The 20,669-nt window shown below is 31.2% G+C and overlaps 1 protein-coding gene across 1 annotated transcript in view; it reads left to right on the plus strand.

Annotated features, from left to right (window-relative positions):
* Nucleotides 1–3,178: 3,178 nt before the first annotated feature.
* SI (sucrase-isomaltase) overlaps nt 3,179–20,669 on the plus strand; it is an 82,012-nt gene continuing 64,521 nt past the window's right edge. Inside the window, 11 exon segments of the mRNA XM_029938748.1 lie at nt 3,179–3,296; nt 4,523–4,659; nt 10,379–10,496; nt 10,776–10,885; nt 12,046–12,197; nt 13,597–13,768; nt 15,574–15,673; nt 16,602–16,714; nt 18,319–18,444; nt 19,024–19,155; nt 19,242–19,361. Of these exon segments, the coding sequence (XP_029794608.1) occupies nt 3,179–3,296; nt 4,523–4,659; nt 10,379–10,496; nt 10,776–10,885; nt 12,046–12,197; nt 13,597–13,768; nt 15,574–15,673; nt 16,602–16,714; nt 18,319–18,444; nt 19,024–19,155; nt 19,242–19,361 (1,398 nt within the window).

The raw sequence follows: 20,669 nt of genomic DNA on the forward strand, positions 1-20,669 counted from the left end.
TAAAATATAGGTAAAATGTTAATTTTATTTCTAAATTATTTATTTATATATCTTTACTTTTACATGTTAGTCTTATGTATTTGCTCAATCTTGCAACCTTAAGGTTAATAACAAGACACAGGAAATAACTTTTATGTAATGATTGCTTTTTATATTATCTTCTATATTATATCTATCTTATTTATCTTCCATTAAATATTATCTTCTAATCGTCAGTTCTTGCAAATGGTTTTCAGATCTAGCTTATCAATATGTTTCTATGTTTTAGTAATAGTTTAAATTTTACACAATCATATAAGACAGTTACTCAAACAATATCTAAATAGTGAAAGAAATATAATTATGACAGGAAAGAAAACAATATAAATAAACACTTTTATATTCTTGGTGTAGTTCATAGCTTCATAAATCAAAGACTATCTGAGGGCACAATTAACTTAGATTCCTAGACAGAAATATTTATGCAACTATTTTCAGGGTTAAGGCTTTTTCCAATGCCTGTTGAACAAAAGTTTATTAAATACTGACAGGCTGATGAAGGTGCAATAAAACTTTATGAGTAGCTCAATATATAGCTGAGCAGTTTCCTTGGTCATTACTTTGGCAGCCTTACCCAGCTCTGGTACGACATAGCAGACAGAACAGGCTATGAAATAAGGTAAGTTTACAGATCGTATTTCTTCATTACTTTCATGTTTTTAAGTAATTATGTATTTTTTAAATTCATGTCAGCAATATCTCTGTCTATTTGAACTTGTTTAAAAAAGAGAGACAGCATATTTTCATTTGCCATTTTAAATATATAGCCCTTGTATTAAAACAAGAGAAAACACTTAAAATTTTTTTTAAGATATGAGAATATTTTCTTTGCTCAGCTCTTCATTATAAGTGAATCAAAGTAGATTTTGTTTAACCACTCATAAAGAAAAAAAGTAAGAATAAAAAATATCTTGAAATATGTAGAAATACTCTAAGTATGAATGTATTTTATTTAGGAAAAATAGGTATAGGCAGAGTAGAATGCTACAGTTATAAAACATTTAATATTTTCTAGCAAATCTTTTTACTCCAGCCGTTAAACCACCATCAAGTAAAGTATTACTCATTTTTAAAATAAATATACACAGAAAGGATACCAATATTTAATTTCCCCAAAAGTGTTTTGCTTAAAATTACTGTGATGTAAATGTGATCAATGTAATTACCACCTACAGTATACGAAAAATTTTTGTACTGATTGCTTATGAGTACTCACATGAGTAATTTAATTTTAATACATAAATTTTGTTCTGATTCTTCTAGATAAAATTGAGTTTGATTCATTACAATATGCATTTTTGTTTTAGACTTTTCTTAACAAAAGAAAAGCACATCTTTATTGGCTTATGATACAAAAGTAAGATAATACTTTGAGTGAAACAGACTTACTTGAAGTTAAACATTATTTGCAACTGTGTCTTTTCTCACATAGCATTGAGAAGTTGGGTTTTATTTTCTCAACAGCCTCCTATATCCTCTGTGGATTTGATTAGGTCTAGTTTACATTTGGGCTCTTTGAAGATTACAGATTCAATAAACAGCTTATGTATATTTAATAGGAAATCATATGTTAAAATCAAAGGTTCATCTCTAAACATTCATTCATTCATAAGGTATACTTTAAAAAATGAATTGTGTTTACTTGATATCAGGATCTGAACTACTTTCATGATTATTGCTAGTAAGAATAAAACAATCCAATTAAGGAAACTGACATTTGTGTAAAAAAGGGCAGTAGATATGCTGTGTGGTATGAGGATAGATCAACTCTGCCTCTAAGAGTAGGAAAGACTCACAAAGAACATAGTGTTTGACTGGGCATAAATTGGAAGTGGCCTAGAAAAGCAGATATGGAAGGATTGAAGAAAGACTAAACAACATGTATTAAGAAGATATGTTATCCAAAAAAGATGTTGCAGTTTTGGAGATAAGATGAAGGTACAATTCTGAAAATATTTTGGGAGTAGAACCAACAGGCCTTTTGAATGAATGAATAAAAGAAGATTTTAGGTTGAAGCAACTGTATATGAACTGATCTAGATAATTACAGAAGAGGCTTGGGTGAGAGGCCAAAAAATTATTTTAAAAACAGCTATTTATAATCACTATATTGCACATATGAAACTAATATTATACTGTACATGAAGTATCTAAAATGTCAATAAAATCTAAAAAAAATTTGCAATTTATTAAGGCATTTGCCATGGAAATTCTAAATTCCCACCTGGATATAGGCATTGAATTAAGATTTATATAAAAATCATAGAATACAGAAAATCCAGGGAAACTTGAAGGTGAAAAGAGATGAGAGCTGTATAGTCAAAACTAAATTAAGCAAATAAAATTTAAGATAATTACTGGGAAAAAAGCTCTTCCCAATCTACACTTAAGTAACCTCTGTATGCTAACTCAAATGTATTATGTTATCAGAAAATAAGTACATGTGTTTGATATGAGAGTTCAGTATATTTTATTTGCATTTTATGGGAGGAACATGGAGATCATGTAGTTCAAACCTTTTTTTAAATGACATCTCCCAAATATATACTGCATATGTGTATGCTTTATAATATTTTATATTTATGCTCATGCATGTACTTATATTTCTACATATATTTATATTCTTTTCCACAATATTGTTATAAGAAATAGTGTTGGAATTTGAGATATATTGGAGTAGGAAGAACTGGAGATTTTGATTTTGAGACAATGATTTATTTTCTCTATGCTTGAAGTTCGTAATGAGTGAAATTTGGATAATATCATCTCCTTCCTCAAATTGTGAGAATTGGGGAACACAGGGCAAGTGTCAGTTTTTTTTTTCACTTGAGAAGGGCTCTAAAATGAGAGAGCAAGGCACATCTGCTTATAGATTTTTCTTCCCTTTTTTTACTCCCTTTATGTTTCATCTTAGTTACTACAGTAAAGTGTATCACAAATTCACTTGGTTTATTAAAAATTGCAAATATTGTTTACATTTTTGCGAGTGTTTATTTTTTTAGGTTATAAACAGAGCCGTCTGTAGCTCTGCTTGTGTTGTAGCTAAAAAAAGAAGAATGTATGTACTTTTATGATAATGATGGTGGTGTACTTTAGCTATATATTTTACATTTAAACACACATTTTTTTCTTTCTTTAGATGGCAAGGAAGAGATTTTCTGGATTAGAAATCTCTCTGATTGTCCTTTTTGCTATAGTTACTATAATAGCTATTGCCCTAATTGCTGTTTTAGCAACTAAGACACCTGCTGTTGAAGGTAAGTAATATTAAAAATTACGTACACACTATAGTGATGTTAAAGACATTTTACTTCATATTAGTCATGGATTTTTAAAAGTTATCTACACGAGATGAAACATGTGAGGAAAGATCTCTAATAAATTACATAATTACTATAGCTTTTCTATCTATTACAGTTATTTCAGTTAAGACCTGTTGTAATTAAGGAATCTATCTGCTTTGACATTAATAACCTTCCAATATTGTGTTGCTTGAGAAATACTGAACTGGCAAAAGGATCAAGGTGTTAATAATGGAAGGAGGAATAATCTACTGTTTTTAGTGAGGTTCTTCTCATTAATGGGAAGACCTGGGTTTTTGCTCTGGCCTTCAGATACTGGGAAAAGTGATGGTGGGGGGTGGAAAATCTATGGGACTGTCATCTTTATTTTAGGCTCAGTTTTTTGTTTTGTTTTGTTTTTAAGGAGAGAGGATTTGTAACAAAAACAGGCAGAGGCAAGGTGAAACAAAGCTTGAAATGTTTATCTTTTTTTTCCTGAATATTTCTGTCTTAATTTAGAGTATATTCATACTACCCCTATCCAGCTCACCTGCTTTCCCTTTTCTCATCAATCTCTCTAGACCGAATCAGAATTGGAAAGGATAATGCTACAAAGTACCTTCTGATCTAACCAGAGTTAATTTTCTACTGCTGTTAGTCATTTGTTTTACTGTCTTCTAGAATACTGAAAACTCACTACATTGTGAAGTGATCAATTTTATCTTATCCGTATCTGATTACTGGAAAGTACTTATATGGGATGGGGATTCATTTTTCTTTGCTACTCTCTGCTTTCTCTTCTACTCACTTCTAAGTATTTTCCCCTCCTATCTTTCTTTTTGCTGTAGTTCCTTTCTCTTTCTCTATATCCCTTTCTCATCCCTATTTCTCCACCTTCTTTCTTCATCTATAAAACACAATTCTTCGTAAATATGGTGGAATAGACATCTTATTTACTTTTGAATCTACCTCAAGATCTTCTGCATAACCAGTCAATAGGGCTCTGCACAATTTTTAAATGCCATTTGGATATTTTCCTTTGATAACTAGGACTTGAAAATGTCAGTTCTTTATTAATGTAAAATTTACTTTTATTTTTATTATATATAAATTTATTCTTACAATGTAAGGTATTTATTTCAATAATCTGAAAATACTAATTTAACACCATGTTTTATTTTATTGACCTCTTTATTTCCTAGCAATTAGTAATTCTACTTCAACTCCGCCTACCACTCATACAACCACCGTGTATCCCAGTTCAGGAAAATGTCCAAGCGAGCTCAATGATCCTATCAATGAGAGAATAAATTGCATTCCAGAACAATTACCAACACAGGTCTGCAAAAAAAGACTTTAATATTTTTAATAAATATATATATTATAGTAATTATAAGATAATTGCTCAATATTGGATCAATTCCATATTTTGAAAGATCTAGCCATCAATTAGACTGCATTTATCTTTTTATTATAGCTCTGTTTAAAGCAATGAGAGATAATAGAAATTACTGAGCTTGCTTTTCTCTACTTCTATTCAATTTAAATTCACAGGTTAATATTCTTTCATGCGTAACAACCTAATGTTAGTTTAAAAAACCTTTATGAAATTCTATCCTGGCAAATCTACTTCTTAAAAAACTATAACCTTTGAAACTATAGAATATTTGAGCAAGAATATGAAGGCTCCATAAAGGTATTCATAATGATAGCGTTAAGAATTGTCTGTGGAAAGGGACACCTGGGTGGCTCAGTCAGTTAAGCATCTGACTTCGCTCAGGTCATGATCTCACAGTTCATGAGTATGAGCCCCGCTTTGGGATCTGTGCTGACAGCTTGAAGCCTGGATCCTGCTTCAGATTCTGTGTCTACCTCTCTCTGCTTCTCCACTTGCCTTTTCTCCCTCTCTCTTTCTCTCCCTTTCTCTCTCTCTCACTCACTCTCAAAAATAAATAAACATTAAAACATTTAAAAAAAGAATCATCTGTGGAAAATAAAGTAATACTGATATTTTGGAAAATTATTATTATTTTTTTTTATTATTTGGTAGTTTGGGAGAAGAAGCCCTAATGGAGAAAATTAAGGGTAACTTAATGGATTCATGTAACCCTGAGTTGACTCTTCTTTTGTCTTTGTAAATTGTGAATAAAAGTCAGTAAAGACGTGTGTATGTGTGTGAATGTGTGTGTTCACATTTTGCAATATCTATGTAATCTATAATATAATATCTCTATAATGTAAATACATATTAATTATTAGGTATTAAGCAGTATATATAGTATACTTTTATGTGATATGCATATCTATAGTATATTATGTATCTCTATTTTACATTATACATCTACTGTATAGATTATAATATACATTAAATCTATAACAGACATATCTGAATCTCACCTCTCTTTTTTCATCACAAACAGAATAAGTAAATGAACTATAATTTTTCTCTATTAGCCTTAGCCTACTATAGCTACACATAATTTTCTGATTATTTGCTATGAAAAGTTACAAATTGATGAGATTTTTCTTATGGCAATATTAGGAACAGTTAGTCTTTATAGTTTACCTGCTGATAATACAGCTGGATAAATAGTACTTACTGTGACGCACTGAGATAATTGGCCAGATATTCTGTTTAATTGACAGTGTATTCTGCTTAGGAAACAATTGAAGTTTAAGATAGAATTCAGTCAGGCACAATATGGGCTGCTTACGATCTTAAAGCATAAAAATTAAATAAATTATTTTTATTGCATTTATTTTGTTTGCAGTGTATTTACTTGTAATTTATTATTTAATTATTATTATTTTTTTTAGTTAGATTTTAGTTAACATATAGTGTAGTATTGGCTACAGGAGTAGAATTTAGTGATTCATCACTTAGATATAACACCAGGGCTCTCGGGAAACAATATTTAAAAGCTAATTGTTTAAGGTTTTGATACATACTATTAGTTTTTAATGTCAGCCTGTAAGGTTGCTAAAGAGTGTTTTCAATGTGAAACAAATTATACTTATGAATTTAACAAATTTCAGCAACATGTATCTGTCATTTAAGAAAAGAAGGTGAACTTAATTTAACAGCAGCTGTAATTCTACCCGGAGTGTATTAGTCATCCTGGGCTTCTATAATAAAATGCCAGGCTGAGTGGCTTAAACAATAGGCATGTATCTTTCCACTGTTCTGGAAACTACAAGTCAAAATGATACCACGATTTGTTTCTAGAGAGAAATCTCATCTTGTCTTGTAGACAGCTGCGTTCTTGTGTCTTCATTTGCTCTTTCCTTTGGGCATGCACAGCAGGAGAGAGAGAGTATGTATGTGACCATTTTCTGCCATCTCTTCCTCTTTTTATAAGAGCACAAATCCTATTAGATTAGCATCCCAGCCTTATGAACTCATTTAACCTTAGTTACCTCTTTAAAGGCCCTATCTCCAAATACTATCAACTGGGGGTTAGGGATTAGAGCTTCCTACTTAGGAATTGAGGGGGGCACAACTCAGGCCACAAAACAATTAATCTTCTATAACTATAGCAATATCTATATTAACACATGTAATTCTATATTGTATGTACATACATGTATTATTACATGCAATTCTACATGTATACTCACACATATAATAAAAATAAGAACAAAACAAATTTATTGCATTTTTACCTACCAGAGTTTATGACTACTGAGGGATATTTAATGTGTTTTAATTTTTTGCTTATTCAAATTAAGAAAATTGAAGTTCACTCATGTTGAATTTAAGGAACAAAACTAATGAGAAAAGGGGGGGAAAAAGAGAGAGAGAGGTAAACCAAGAAACAGACTCTTAACTATAGAGAGCAAACTGATGGTTACCAGAGGGGAGGTGGGTGGGGGATGGGTTAAATAGCTGATGGGGATTAAGGAGGGCACTTGTGGTGAGCACCAGGTATTATATGGAAGTGTAGAATAACTATGTTGTACACCTGAAACGAATAGTATGCTGTATGCTAAGTAACTGGAATTTATTTATTTTTCTTAAAGCTTATTTGTTTTGAGAAAGAGAGAGAGAAAGCATGAGCAGGGTGGAGCAGAGAGAGGGAGAGAGAATCCCAAGCAGGCTCCACACTCAGTGCAAAGCCACTCATGTGGCTTGGTCCTGTGAACCAGGAGATCTTGACCTGAGCTGAAATCAAGAGTTGGACACTCAACTGACTGAGGCAGAGACATCCTGAGACTGAGTGAGGCACGCTGCCTCATACAGTTCTTGAAGGACTGAACATTTAGTAGCACAGAAAACACTCAAATAGTACACATTGTTAATGAGCACCTGCTCTTCCCAGCAGCTGTCCTGAGCAGCTAGCTCACTTAAACAGGAACAAGGCTTCATGGGATCATTCACTGTTTTGTTCTTGCCTCATCTGTTCCTCCTGAGCAAAAAGAATGATACTACAAATATCAGGTTACTTTCATGTGATTAACAATTCTGGGAAGGATTCTTTTAACAAAAGTGACTAATTGAGAATGACTGAGCTCACATCATAAAATTAATTATATATAGATTACTAAGCCAAACTGGAATTTAAATAAAAACAATGAGTAGTTTTTAAAACACTATTAAAATAATAGAAGAAAATGAATGAAATCTTGAAAAATAGGCAGAATGACTAAACATAAATAATAATTGTCATAATCTCTAAAAATAAACCAAATCTTTCATATTTTAAAAACAATAATGAGGATATACAGTTTGGAACTAGTATTTTGGTGTGTATATGTAGTGATATGAATGATATGTCCTCCATAAATTCATGTCTACTTGGAGCCTTATAATATGACTTTATTTGAGCCTAAGTGGCTCAATCAGGTAAGCATTGGTTCAGCTCACAATTTCACAGTTTACGGGATCCATTCCCATGTCGGGCTCTGCATGGGCAGCACAGAGCCTGCTTGGGATTCTCTCTCTCCTCTCTCTCTGCCCTTCCTCCCGCTCTCTATCTCTGTCTCTCCCAAAATAAACATTATTTGGAAATAAGATCTTTGCAGATGTAATTATATGTTAAATGAGGTCCTGCTAGATTAAGGTGGGTCCTAAATCCAATGACTGGTGTCCCTCTAAGAGAAGGTGATGACATACAGAGAACCACAGGGAAGAAGGCAGTGTGAAGATGGAAGTACAGACTTGAGTAGATGCCTTCCAATCAAGAAATGCCAAATTTCCAAAGGCCAACAGAAACTATGAATAGACAAGGAAGCAGTCTTCCCTAGAGCCTTGGAGGGAGCATGTTCTGCTAGTACCTTGAAGTAGGACCTCTAGATTCCAGAACTGTGAGAGAATAAATTTCTGTTGATTCACACAATTTTATTACAACAGCCCTAGGAACCAAATATGGTATGTCTGGAGGAATTTCATGTAACTCCATTTTACTATTTTTTTCTTATTTTAGCAAAATGTAATTATAGTTTGCTTATTTATTTTTTTGTAAAACCTTTACACCTCCCCATTGAGTTTATCTGTGTCTAATTCTACCTCTGTGTTTTGTAACAACATTTAAAAAGCCCTTCATAAAGATTACTGTAAATGACAAATTTTGTGTAAGTATCTCTTTGTATTGCTGGGAGTCTTTCTATAAGTTCTACAAGTAGAGGGAAAATTGCCTGAACAGAAGTCACACATACTTTAGATTCTGATAGCTAATGAACCCCTAAAATATCAGGTCAAATTGTATTTCTCTTGGCAATGTACATGTATGTATGTATGTTTATACTTGTGTATGTGCATGTGTATATGTATCTGAAGCCAGTTTAATTTGATGTTAAAGTAGGAAAGAAGTTAACATGTATACTAAAGGTGTAGTCTCTAAACTTTTTCAAGACAAATAAGCGAAAAGAAAAATGCACAGATGCTCAAATTATGAAAGTGTGTCACACTATTAAATTTAAGTATTAAGTAGATTTTTAATTATACCACTGTTAACACACAGAACTACCATGTGCCTCAACTTTTTATATAGCTTTTTCCACTTCACTTAATCTCTCCATACAGATCATAAAACTACTCCAAAGCTCAGTGTTTTGCTTTATTCTTTGAATGTAATGGCTACAACTAGCTACAACCTGGCACATAAATTAGTTTAACTATTTACTTAAAGTATTAACTAATAAGCTGGAAATAACTGCCTGAAACACTTTATGTAGGCTTGAATTCAGAGCCATGTTTTCATCTTTATAGCCTCACTTGTAGCTTGATGCATAATTGATACTTAGAAGTATGTCAGTTCTGCATTGACTACATGACAACAGAATAGATTATAATTATTCATAAGGCAGGAACTTTAAAAAAAAGCATAAGCTTAGTAGTATATCTTGGAATCTGGGATGTGATACCTTTAGCTTTGTCTTTCTCAGGATTACTTTGGTTACTCAGTGTCTTTTGTAGTTCCATATAGGTTTTAGTATTATTTTTTCTGGTTGAGTGAAAAATCTCATTGGTATTTTGATAGATTGCTTTGAGTAGTATATTCCAATAAAAAAATAAAAGTAAAGAAACAAAGAAAAAACCTAGATTTACAATAATAAATATATAGATGTATAGATATGTAAATTTGGTAAAAATCACAACTCAGTATCAATTTCTGATAGGGTGTAATTAACTTTATCAAATATTTGTATTTCTGCCAAGTGAAAGTAACAAGAGAATAGGTGATTTTTGTTTTAAAATTTTTAATGTTTATTTGTTTTTGAGAAAGAGAAAGAGACAGAACATGAGAATGACCAGGGGAGGGGCTGAGAAAGAGAGGGAGACACAGAATCTGAAGCAGCCTTTGGCTTCTGGGCTGTCAGCACAGAGTCTGATGAAGGGCTTGAACTCACGAACTGTGCGATCATAGCCTGAGCTGAAGTCTGACGCTTAACCGAGTAGGCCACCCAGGTGCCCCAAGAACACATGATATTCTTGAAGAAATAAGCTTGTATTCCAGACATCTAATTCAAACATTTATTGAAATAGATGTTTACAAAATAGGTATTGACACTTCATAACAGTACTAATAATATGATTCCTTTTATAAATGTTTTCTCAGGCAGTTTGCGCAGTGCGAGGTTGCTGTTGGAGGCCATGGAATAACTCCCTTATTCCTTGGTGCTTCTTCGCAGATAATCATGGCTATAATGTTGAGAGAATGACAACAACAAGTACTGGTGAGAATTGACACAATATAATATATTTTAATTGGAAAACAAAAAGTATATTTTAAATTTTTCTTTGCAAAAGTATCTTAAATAGAATCAAATGGAAAATTTATACACAAGCATGTTTAAGCACGTTGGATCAAGAATTTCATTTTTACATAATTTTATCTTCCAAATTATAAAAGAAGTTATTTCTAATGAAGGTAAAATAATTATAAAAATATTTAATGATTATTTATCTTTATAAATAAAATAATCACTCACACAAACTTTTTTTCTTCCTTTAAGGACTTGAAGCCAAATTAAACAGGATACCGTCACCTACACTATTTGGAAATGACATTTCTAGTGTTCTCTTCACAACTCAAAATCAGACAGCTAATCGTTTCCGGTTTAAGGTTAGTGTTTTGATATTTATAAAGAGGAATTAATCATAAAAGACAGTTATGGGCACATTCTTCATCTTACCAAGACATTTTCTCTCTTAAGAAATATTTATTCCAGGGGTGCCTGGGTGGCTCAGTTATTTGCACTTCTGACTTCAGCTCAGATCATGATCTCACCGTTCCTGGGTTTGAGCCCCACATCCGGGTTTGCCGACCGCTACCTCAGAGCCTGGAGTCTACTTCAGATTCTGGGTCTTTTTCTCTCTCTGCCCCTCCCCTGTTCATGCTCTGTCTCTCTCTGTCTTTCAAAAATAAATAAGAGTAAAAACAAAATTTTTTAAAGAAATATTTATTTCAAACCAAAGGACTAATTGAACTAGCTATTCCACTTCTCTGAGCCTGTTTATTGAAATATATCAAAAGAACAGTTTCTCTGGCAGTTTTTTTTTTTAATTTCATAATATAGTCAATGTAAAACATTGGATAGAGTATCTTGAAAAGAATAAACACTCAGTAAACTTTAGTAACTTTTATTACTCAACCACAGATTATGATGAAGGATTAGTTTAAAATTTAATTTGAGAAACATTTAATTATGCTGTATAAATGTGACTTATTAGTTCTTTTTTACTGGTATCCCTTTTATTCATGATTTTGAAGAAACTAATTTTTATTATTTTGTAAGTGAATAGTTTACTTGAATTTTGAATCTTTAGGATATGGAAGTGAAAACAACACCATATTCTCTGTATATTACTCTTTTAGTAATTTCACAGGAATTAAAATTTTTTAACCTAATGTAAAATTCTTCACAGGATTTTAAGGAGATGAACACTAAAAAGGAATGAGAATAATTAAAATCACAAAAATATAGTATTCAAGAATCAGTATTTGCTAATACTATCATTAATGTCTATATATTTTTATCAGCCACAAATATTATTATATGCAGTGCTTTTATGACCGATTCTATATTCTTTAACAACGTATACAATTCTGTGCATATCCATACAACAATGTGAAAATTAATTTTATGACTAGATTAAAGCTCCTCTATTAAATTATTAATTTAGTATTTTTTATTCAAAGCTTACAGTTAATATTTAATACAGAATTGGAAAATGAAATAATGGTTTTGAATCAAATAGTGCTAATGTGTTTAATCTTTGCAGATTACTGATCCAAATAATAGAAGATATGAAGTTCCTCATCAGTTTGTAAAAGAATTTACTGGCCCCACAGCTTCTAATACATTGTATGATGTGCAGGTTATAGAAAATCCATTTAGTATCAAAGTTATTAGAAAAAGCAATCAGAGAATTTTGTAAGTATCTTATTTTATATTTCTTTAAGGTTAAATACCAGTCCATTTTATTCTGTTATCATAGAATTAGGAAAGGTGTAATTTTAAGGCATTTTCAGAAAGAAGAAATTTCCTCCCAAAGTGGATGGATGTATATCCTTTAAAAGATTATACTGTAAAGCAGTTTTATTCCCTGTGGATGAAAGGTATAAAGGTGAATTAAACTGTACAAATTGGGGCCAATCAAAGATGAAGGTAAAGAGTATCACTGATAAGCATTTTAGCGTTCCCTGTATTTTTTGCAAAGCTAGAACTCTTGTTTTGCCCTTTCCCTATTGTTTATCATATTCTGTTGCCAATTTGTTAAATCAAATTTTTACTATTCAGAAAGGGGCTAACTCCCATGGTAATATTAAAGGACTCATATATATATATGTATGAAATAAATACATACATATAAAAATGGAAATGGAAAATATATATTAAATTAAATATTGCCTGAATGCTTTTATTTTGAATGTATTTTGGGGCTATATTTGGGGCAAGGTATTTAGTAATTTTTAGGATCAACGATCTCACATCTCTAAGAAGGTTAATTGAGAGGGGCGCCTGGGTGGCTCAGTTAAGCTCTGACTCTGGTTCAGGTCATGAACTCGTGTTTTGTGGGTTCCTTCCAGCACCACACTGGCTCTGTGCTCTCAGCGTGGACCCTGCTTTGGATCCTCAGTCTTCTTCTTTCTCTCTGCCTCTCTCTCTCTCTCTCTCTGTCTTACACAAAAATGAAATAAACATTAAATAAAAGAAGGCTAATTGAGCAATTGTCAAGATTAAATCTCAGCAATTACTTAAGTATATTTTAATAATTTGCAGTTGAGATTATGTGAAATCACAAAAGTATTAAATTCATTTCACATTTCTTATAGTATATATTTGAAATGCATCCAACATGCAATCTTCTTTATTTTGGAAAAATTATGTTGAACTTAATTTTTATGTATATTCTAGAGGTGTGAAAGCCAGTGTAGTACTGGATTTTAAAATAGTGTCTTTAGAGCAAGGCAGAACAGAGTTTGAAATCTGGCTTCACTACTTACAGTTTGTCACCTTAGAACACAGGAATTAATTTTCCCAATTTGTATTATTTGTAGAATGGAACTGATAATGATGTTACACTTCATGCTTGTGATGATTAAAGGAGAGGATACATATGAAGAATCATATTGGTGGTGATGAAGCAAATTGTGTTGATGGAATTAACAAATTCTGTTAGTGGTATAATTCATGTATTCTTAAGAGGCGATCACAACTAAAGATTGATATATTTAAAATGAAATAAATTTCAGGATGGTAACATAGAACCTTATTTGGTAAAACATTTTACTGGTTTCTAGATCATTTACTTATTTATTTCATTGTATAGGTTTGACACCACCATTGGTCCTTTGGTGTACTCTGACCAGTATATACAGATTTCAGCCAGACTTTCCAGTGAATATATTTATGGCCTTGGGGAACATATTCATAAGAGATATCGTCATGATTTATACTGGAAAACATGGCCAATTTTTACCCGAGATCAACTTCCCGGTGATGTAAGGACCCTCCCCTTTTTTTGTAAATAAAATTATTATATTGTAGTTGATAATTTTAGCCTATTTGAGGCCATCATTTCTTTTATGTCTGTGATACCTAATCCAGGAGTTTGTTTATTTCAGGGGTGATAATTTATAGTGAAATCTGAAATTAACTCAAAAAGTAACCAACAGATTGGGGAGCCTGGGTGGCTTGGTCGGTTAAGCATCTGACTTCAGCTCAGGTCATGATCTCACAGTTTCCGAGTTTGAGCCCCGCGTCGGGCTTTGGGATGATAGCATGGATCCTGGAACCTGCTTTGGGTTCTGTCTCTCTCTCTGCCCCTCCCCAACTCACGCTGTGTCTGTCTCTCTCTCAAAAATAAATAAACATTAAATTTTTTTTAAAGTAACCAACAGATTTTATGTTTAAATAGGTATATATAGTTTATGAATATTTTCTTTTGATTTTGATTTTTATATTCTATGATTCCCTTTTCAATAATTCTATGGCTAGGCCATAAGTCTACGTAAGATACATAAGACAGTTACCGTGTTCTGTATCATTTTGTATTGGATGGTGTCTGCCTGTCTACTGGATATCATATTGTACATCTATGTGTGCTTCTTCCCCTTCCATAACATATAATAATCTTCTATAAGTTTATATATTTGTACAGGGGGCTGGTTCCCTTTTTAAATACTGCAACCTGAGGTTCCTTATCATTGTACAGTAAGTCACTGAGAGCTAATTTGAACTTTAAGTTCATAAGAACTTCTCCCCAACTCCCCCATGCAAAATTAGTCTTCACTACAGGTTAGTATTTGTGTATATTTGTCTATACGTCTAAGATGAAGTTCTTTAGGACAAAGGCCATATCATTAAAAAATTATTTTTTAGGGCTGTCTGGGTGGCTCAGTTGGTTGAGCGTCTGACTTCATCTTAGGTCATGATTTCACAGCTTGTATGTTCAAGACCCACATTGGGTTCTGTGCTGATAGCTCAGAGCCTGGAGCCTGCTTTGGATTTTATGTCTCCCTCTCTCACTACCCCTTCCCCTCTCACATTCTGTCTCACTTTCTCAAAAAATAAACATTAAAAAATTAAAATACATATTTTTAACTGATTCATGATTGCTTTGAGTCAGTTGTTAGTGAGTTTTAAAATGCCAATGCTATTTCATTCCCAAAAATGAATAAAATGATTGTTGCTTCAAAGAGCCTCATTTGGTACAGAACTACTACTAATAAAGATTCTACCATTCTTTTTTTATAGCATAACTATTGTAATGAACACCAAATAAACATCAGGCCAAGAACTTCATAGCTATTTTCCATTCATTCTTTTCTTGGAAACCCCATATCCAATCAGCCAGGATATTTTTTTCTTTTGCCATATAAGTGTATTTCTGATTGTTCTCAGCTATTAGCAAATGTATTACAGAAGTTCTATGAGATTGGATATCATCTTGGAATTCCCTCAAGTGCTGTGGGCATTCATGGGCCATAATGAAAAAAGTGCCATTTTCTTATCATGATTGGTTTATTAAAACTCAACCAGATAAAACGTAAAGGCAAGTTAAGTAATCTAGTCATAGGATATTTAATATATCATGTTATATATTTTATATTGTAACATATTAATAATCAAATAGGTTAAATTTTGCCACAGTGTTTTATTATGGTATGTATAGTAGAGAAAATTAGTATAAGGCATGAGGAGTAAGTTACAGAAACGAATTGGAATTTGCAAAGGCCATGTTAAATATATAATATTTTTATTTTAAATATGCTTTAAAATTAATTTTCAACTTTTTGCCTTACAGAATAATAATAATTTATATGGTCATCAAACATTCTTTATGTGCATTGAAGATACTTCTGGAAAGTCATTTGGTGTTTTCTTGATGAACAGCAATGCAATGGGTAAGAGTAATTTTTTCTGATAATATATTTAAATGAGATTTTACTTGAAATGTTTAAACTGTTCTCTTTATTCCAATCATAGATATTGCATCTCAGAGTAAACTCTGTTGTTAATGATTTAGTATGTGTACTTATTACAAGCAGAGTTTATATTAGTAAGGAAATGGAATTTTGCATATAAGTGCATCTATTTTGGGGAGAGTGTACTATGTGGTGATACTCAGGCACTATCTTCAGAGCCTTCAGAGAGATACATTCATGAAAAGGAATATTCCCATTCCCATAGCCTCACTTGTTAAGATAAGTTATCACTACCACCAAGAAAAAAAAAGGAAGGTCTATATAATATAGAGAGAGAAAGAAGGAAGATTAATTTTTGAGTTTATCATAATTCAAGTAATGTAGAATCTTTTTTCAAATGTGAGTAAAATACTATTTACCATTATGAGTCAGTGAAAATAAAAACTTACAAAATTCAACAATGTCCCAACAAGAACTGTATATTAAATGGGAAGGCAATTACTATCTCTGTAGCGAAAAAAAATTGTAGTTTTTTTCTTAGAAATTAACATATGAGAATATGATATTTTAGGGAATCTTCAATTAACATAACTAATTGAGATGCAATTTTAGAAAAAAATATTTTTGTTGTAAAAGGACTGATTCTTTCCTATGTAGTTTCCAAGAAGAGATTCTGCTAACATCTGTAAAAGGAAACATCTGTGATTTTCTACCTTAAACCTTATAGATGGTAGTTTTCTACTTTTCTTCTGTAATCTTCTTATCTACAGTCTTATTTTACCTTAGTTATTTAAAAATGGTGCAAAAATAGATGTTAAATATGAAGTACTTTAAATAGACCCTGTGGTTATTTTATTACTGTATATATTTTTATCAGTTATATATGCTTCTCCAATTTAATTTGCAGAATTTTTCATCCAGCCTACTCCAATAGTAACTTACAGAATTATTGGTGGAATTCTGGACTTTTACATCTTTTTAGGAGATACACCAGAACAAGTAGTTCAACAGTATCAAGAGGTATGTTTTACATCTATTTTAATAAGTTATTTTCTACCATACTTTTCTTTCAACCATCATGTCTCATTTTATTTATGATATTTGGGGCCTCTTACTAAATATATTTATAAGTCTTACCATTTTTCAGGTATGAGTACACAGTTTTTGTTTTTGTCTTTCCTATGCAATGAAAATTACATTTAAATGTCTATATTTCTGGTATCAAATTATCTTTTGGTTCTAGGCAGCTGAGTCAGGAGTAGATTTTTTTGAAATGTTGCATATTAAATCTTTGCTTATTAATGAGGTACTTTGGTGGGATAAAGGGAAGCATCTTCTATTCAAGGCTGAGGATAGGCAAGGGTGTGTAGGTCATATACCCCTTTGATAAAAAATAGGAAGGCTAGTAAAACTTGCTGTTAATGCATAGTAGGTAAACTTCAGGAACATTGTCTCTGATGCTAAGGCCTAGAATGGAAGATTTTGAAGCATAATCCAAAGTCTTATAGCTTCTATCTAAATAACTTTTGCTTACTTATTAAATACTGTCTTCATGTACTTAAGTCCAAGGTGGGTCTTAGAGAGATAAGGAATCCAGGGATTATAAACATTATACAATGTTTCTGTATAAAGTATAAGATAAATAATATGTGAATTAGTATAATATATAATATTTTGTGTACTTTTATGAAAAATTATGTCATGTGTATATACTACACACACAAATAAATTTCAAGTGTATGTCCAAATCTATAATGAAATTTCATGAAACATAAGATGTTTGTGAAATGAGCTGAAAAATGCTAATTTTTTCAGTTTTTACACTATTTTTAAATAAATTTAATATTTAAATTGAATAGAATACAATAACCCAATACGAGTAACTTAATATTTGCTACATTATTGTTTTTAGACATACATGACAGAGGAAATCATGGAATGTGTATGTGCATGTGTATATGCCTAAATAATAAAAAAAAACTCACCATGCCAATAAGGTTATTTGTCTTAATATAGCCTAATAATCAGTTTCAGTGAAAACAGTTTACTGTTACTTAAACCTGTATTTCCATGTGCAAAATCATGTCCCCTGTTGTGACAACATGCTGATATTCTATTCTTAGTGAGCACTGAGCTTCTTTCTATATTTTGAAAATATTAATATTTTAAAGAGGAGAAAAATCAGTGACAAAATATAAGGAAATAGAAATTTTATACTTTTAAACATTTTTTTTCTTACAAGAGAACCATTCATTCATTCATCATTCATCCTGTAGCAGTGTAATGGAGCAATTTTTTGTTCTTCTTACCTCTTTGATGCTATTTTTGTATTCTCTTCTTTAACTTTGCAAGCTGGGCAAAATATACCTTTGCAAATGCTATTTTCTTAAGAGCTAACTTTCCAACTTTTTAACAATATAAACAAGGATGAGTGACAAAACATAAAGTTAAATGTTTTATAATAAAATTTTAATGTAAAATCCAAGATGCCTTTTAGAATGCAGTAACACTAATTCTTTGTTCAAAATATGTAATTTAAGTTAAATATTAGAGATAGAATAAAAAGCATGTTAATAATTTTAATGATCTTTATTGAAATTAATTGCATATACATTTACTTCAAGCTTATTGGACGGCCAGCAATGCCAGCATATTGGAGTCTGGGATTCCAGCTGAGTCGCTGGAATTATAAGTCCCTTGATGTAGTGAAAGAAGTGGTAAAACGAAATCGGGATGCTGGCATACCATTTGTAAGTGGGATGAAGGGTGTGCGGGATTATATACCAAGTTAAATATTGTCACATAATAATAAATGTAGGAAATTGTCAGCATTACACATTATAATATACTATTTAATATGAATGTGGATCATTAAGAAGTGTTTTAATGATAAAGTATATTTTAAACCTATACACAATGCCAGGTCTGCTTGACATTTTAAAAACTGATTATGACTTATGCTAGAATACATGTTTAATGGTGAACATCATATTCAGTTTTTTAAAATAGATTATTTTTACAGCCTATATACTTCTTAATGTATTTTATGTTATCTATAGACTTTGTTTTCTATACAATGATTACCATATATAAAAGATACTATTTATCCAGTGATCATCACAGAAACAAATGTGAATAATCACTTAATGTTCGCATACTTTAGAATTAGAAAATTAGTTTATATATAATTTCTTAGTTTTTAGTAAAATGGAAGAGATTTAAGTTCATTTACTTTTTAATCATTTTATTTATAAAACATTGGACTTAAAGGTTGAAGTGATTAGAGTCTTTCAGTACTGTTTTTTAAAATATACTCTACTAATTTTCAGGATACCCAGGTCACTGATATTGACTATATGGAAGACAAGAAAGCCTTTACTTATGATAAAGTTGCATTTAGTGGGCTCCCTGAATTTGTTCAAGATTTGCATAACCATGGACAGAAATATGTCATCATCTTGGTAATGACATTATACATTAATATGTTTTTAGTGTTTATACATTTGTAACTTAATAGATTTTCTATAGTTGCTTCTTCCTTTATCAGGACCCTGCAATTTCCATAAATAAACTAAGCAATGGAGCAGCATATGAAACCTATGAGAGGGGAAATGCAAAACATGTGTGGGTAAATGATTCAGATGGGACTACACCAATTATTGGCGAGGTAAATTATGATACTCATTAAAGTTGTGTTGCTTAGATTTTTTGTTGTGTATCAACAGAGCTTTCATAAATGTGTGTGTGTGTGTGTGTGTGTGTGTGTGTGTGTGTGTGTGAGTTTGCTTTCAAAATCTGGACTTGGTATTTTAATTGTGTAAAGAAATTTTAGACAGAAAAATATTTCAATATATCTATTGCTAAAACAGTTCTTGTAAGAAGACATAATTTTCAATGCTCTATACAATTAAAACAAAACTAACAAAATATGGTAACTTAGATTATATAAAATTCTGATACTTTGATGTAAAATAAATGCTTCTATAAATTGAGCATTTTTGTGGTAGATACTAAATTTTGTGATTTATATTTAATCCTCAGAGTAAAAACTTGAGACACCTATAATTAGAATTCTTACTTTATACGTGAAAGAAGTGAATTTTAGAAAGGTATAGTAACTTTCCTAATGTCAAGGAGCTAATAAAGAATAGGTTATGAAATAGACTAGCTCCCAAATGCGTAATTTTAACCAGAACAGATATCATGTTGAAGAAAGCTTGGTAAGACATATCAAAAACTGTAATGTCTACATAGTCTAACTTGGTATTACATTTCTGTAATTTAGTCAAAGGAAATAAGGTAAGAGATAATGTCAGTTTATAAAAAAACATGTATTATCGCATTATTACCATAATGAAGAGTATACTAACCATTTTTTAATTGCATTTATCAACATCAAAATTTCTGGCAAAAGTCTTATTCAAATAATTATGAGCTTCATCAGGAAACAAAAGCTGAATTTCTTCCTCATAATGCCGATTAATAGCTCATAGAATATACTTTGTTAAACCTTCTCCATTTACTATGAACGAATTGGATATCCAATACTCATAGTTTGTAAATAAAATAATATTATTTATTTCAGTTCATCTGGCATTGAATTTCTCTTGCCTGTCATTATTTTATGTAATTAGATAATTTGAACAAGCATCAAGAGACAGCATAGTATGTATAGTGTTTAAGAGACTGGAGTCAGATATGTGATTCTTGCTGTGTTTGAATTCCTCTGTGCCACTTATTAGCTGTGTGATCTTGAAAAATGTATTTAATTTCTTCGTTTATCACTTTTCTCATCTGTAAAGTGGGTTTAATTAGTGACTAACTCATCTGTAAAGTAGTGATTAAAAATTTCCTCTCTTCTATAGTTCTAGTAAAAACTACATGAGCTAGTAATTATAAAAATGTTTGGAATATTACCCAGCACATAACAAATATCACATTCTCTTTTATTAAATAAATAATAAATATACAAGGA

Source organism: Suricata suricatta, chromosome 5, assembly GCF_006229205.1.
Source record: "Suricata suricatta isolate VVHF042 chromosome 5, meerkat_22Aug2017_6uvM2_HiC, whole genome shotgun sequence".
Classification (NCBI taxonomy): domain Eukaryota; kingdom Metazoa; phylum Chordata; class Mammalia; order Carnivora; family Herpestidae; genus Suricata; species Suricata suricatta.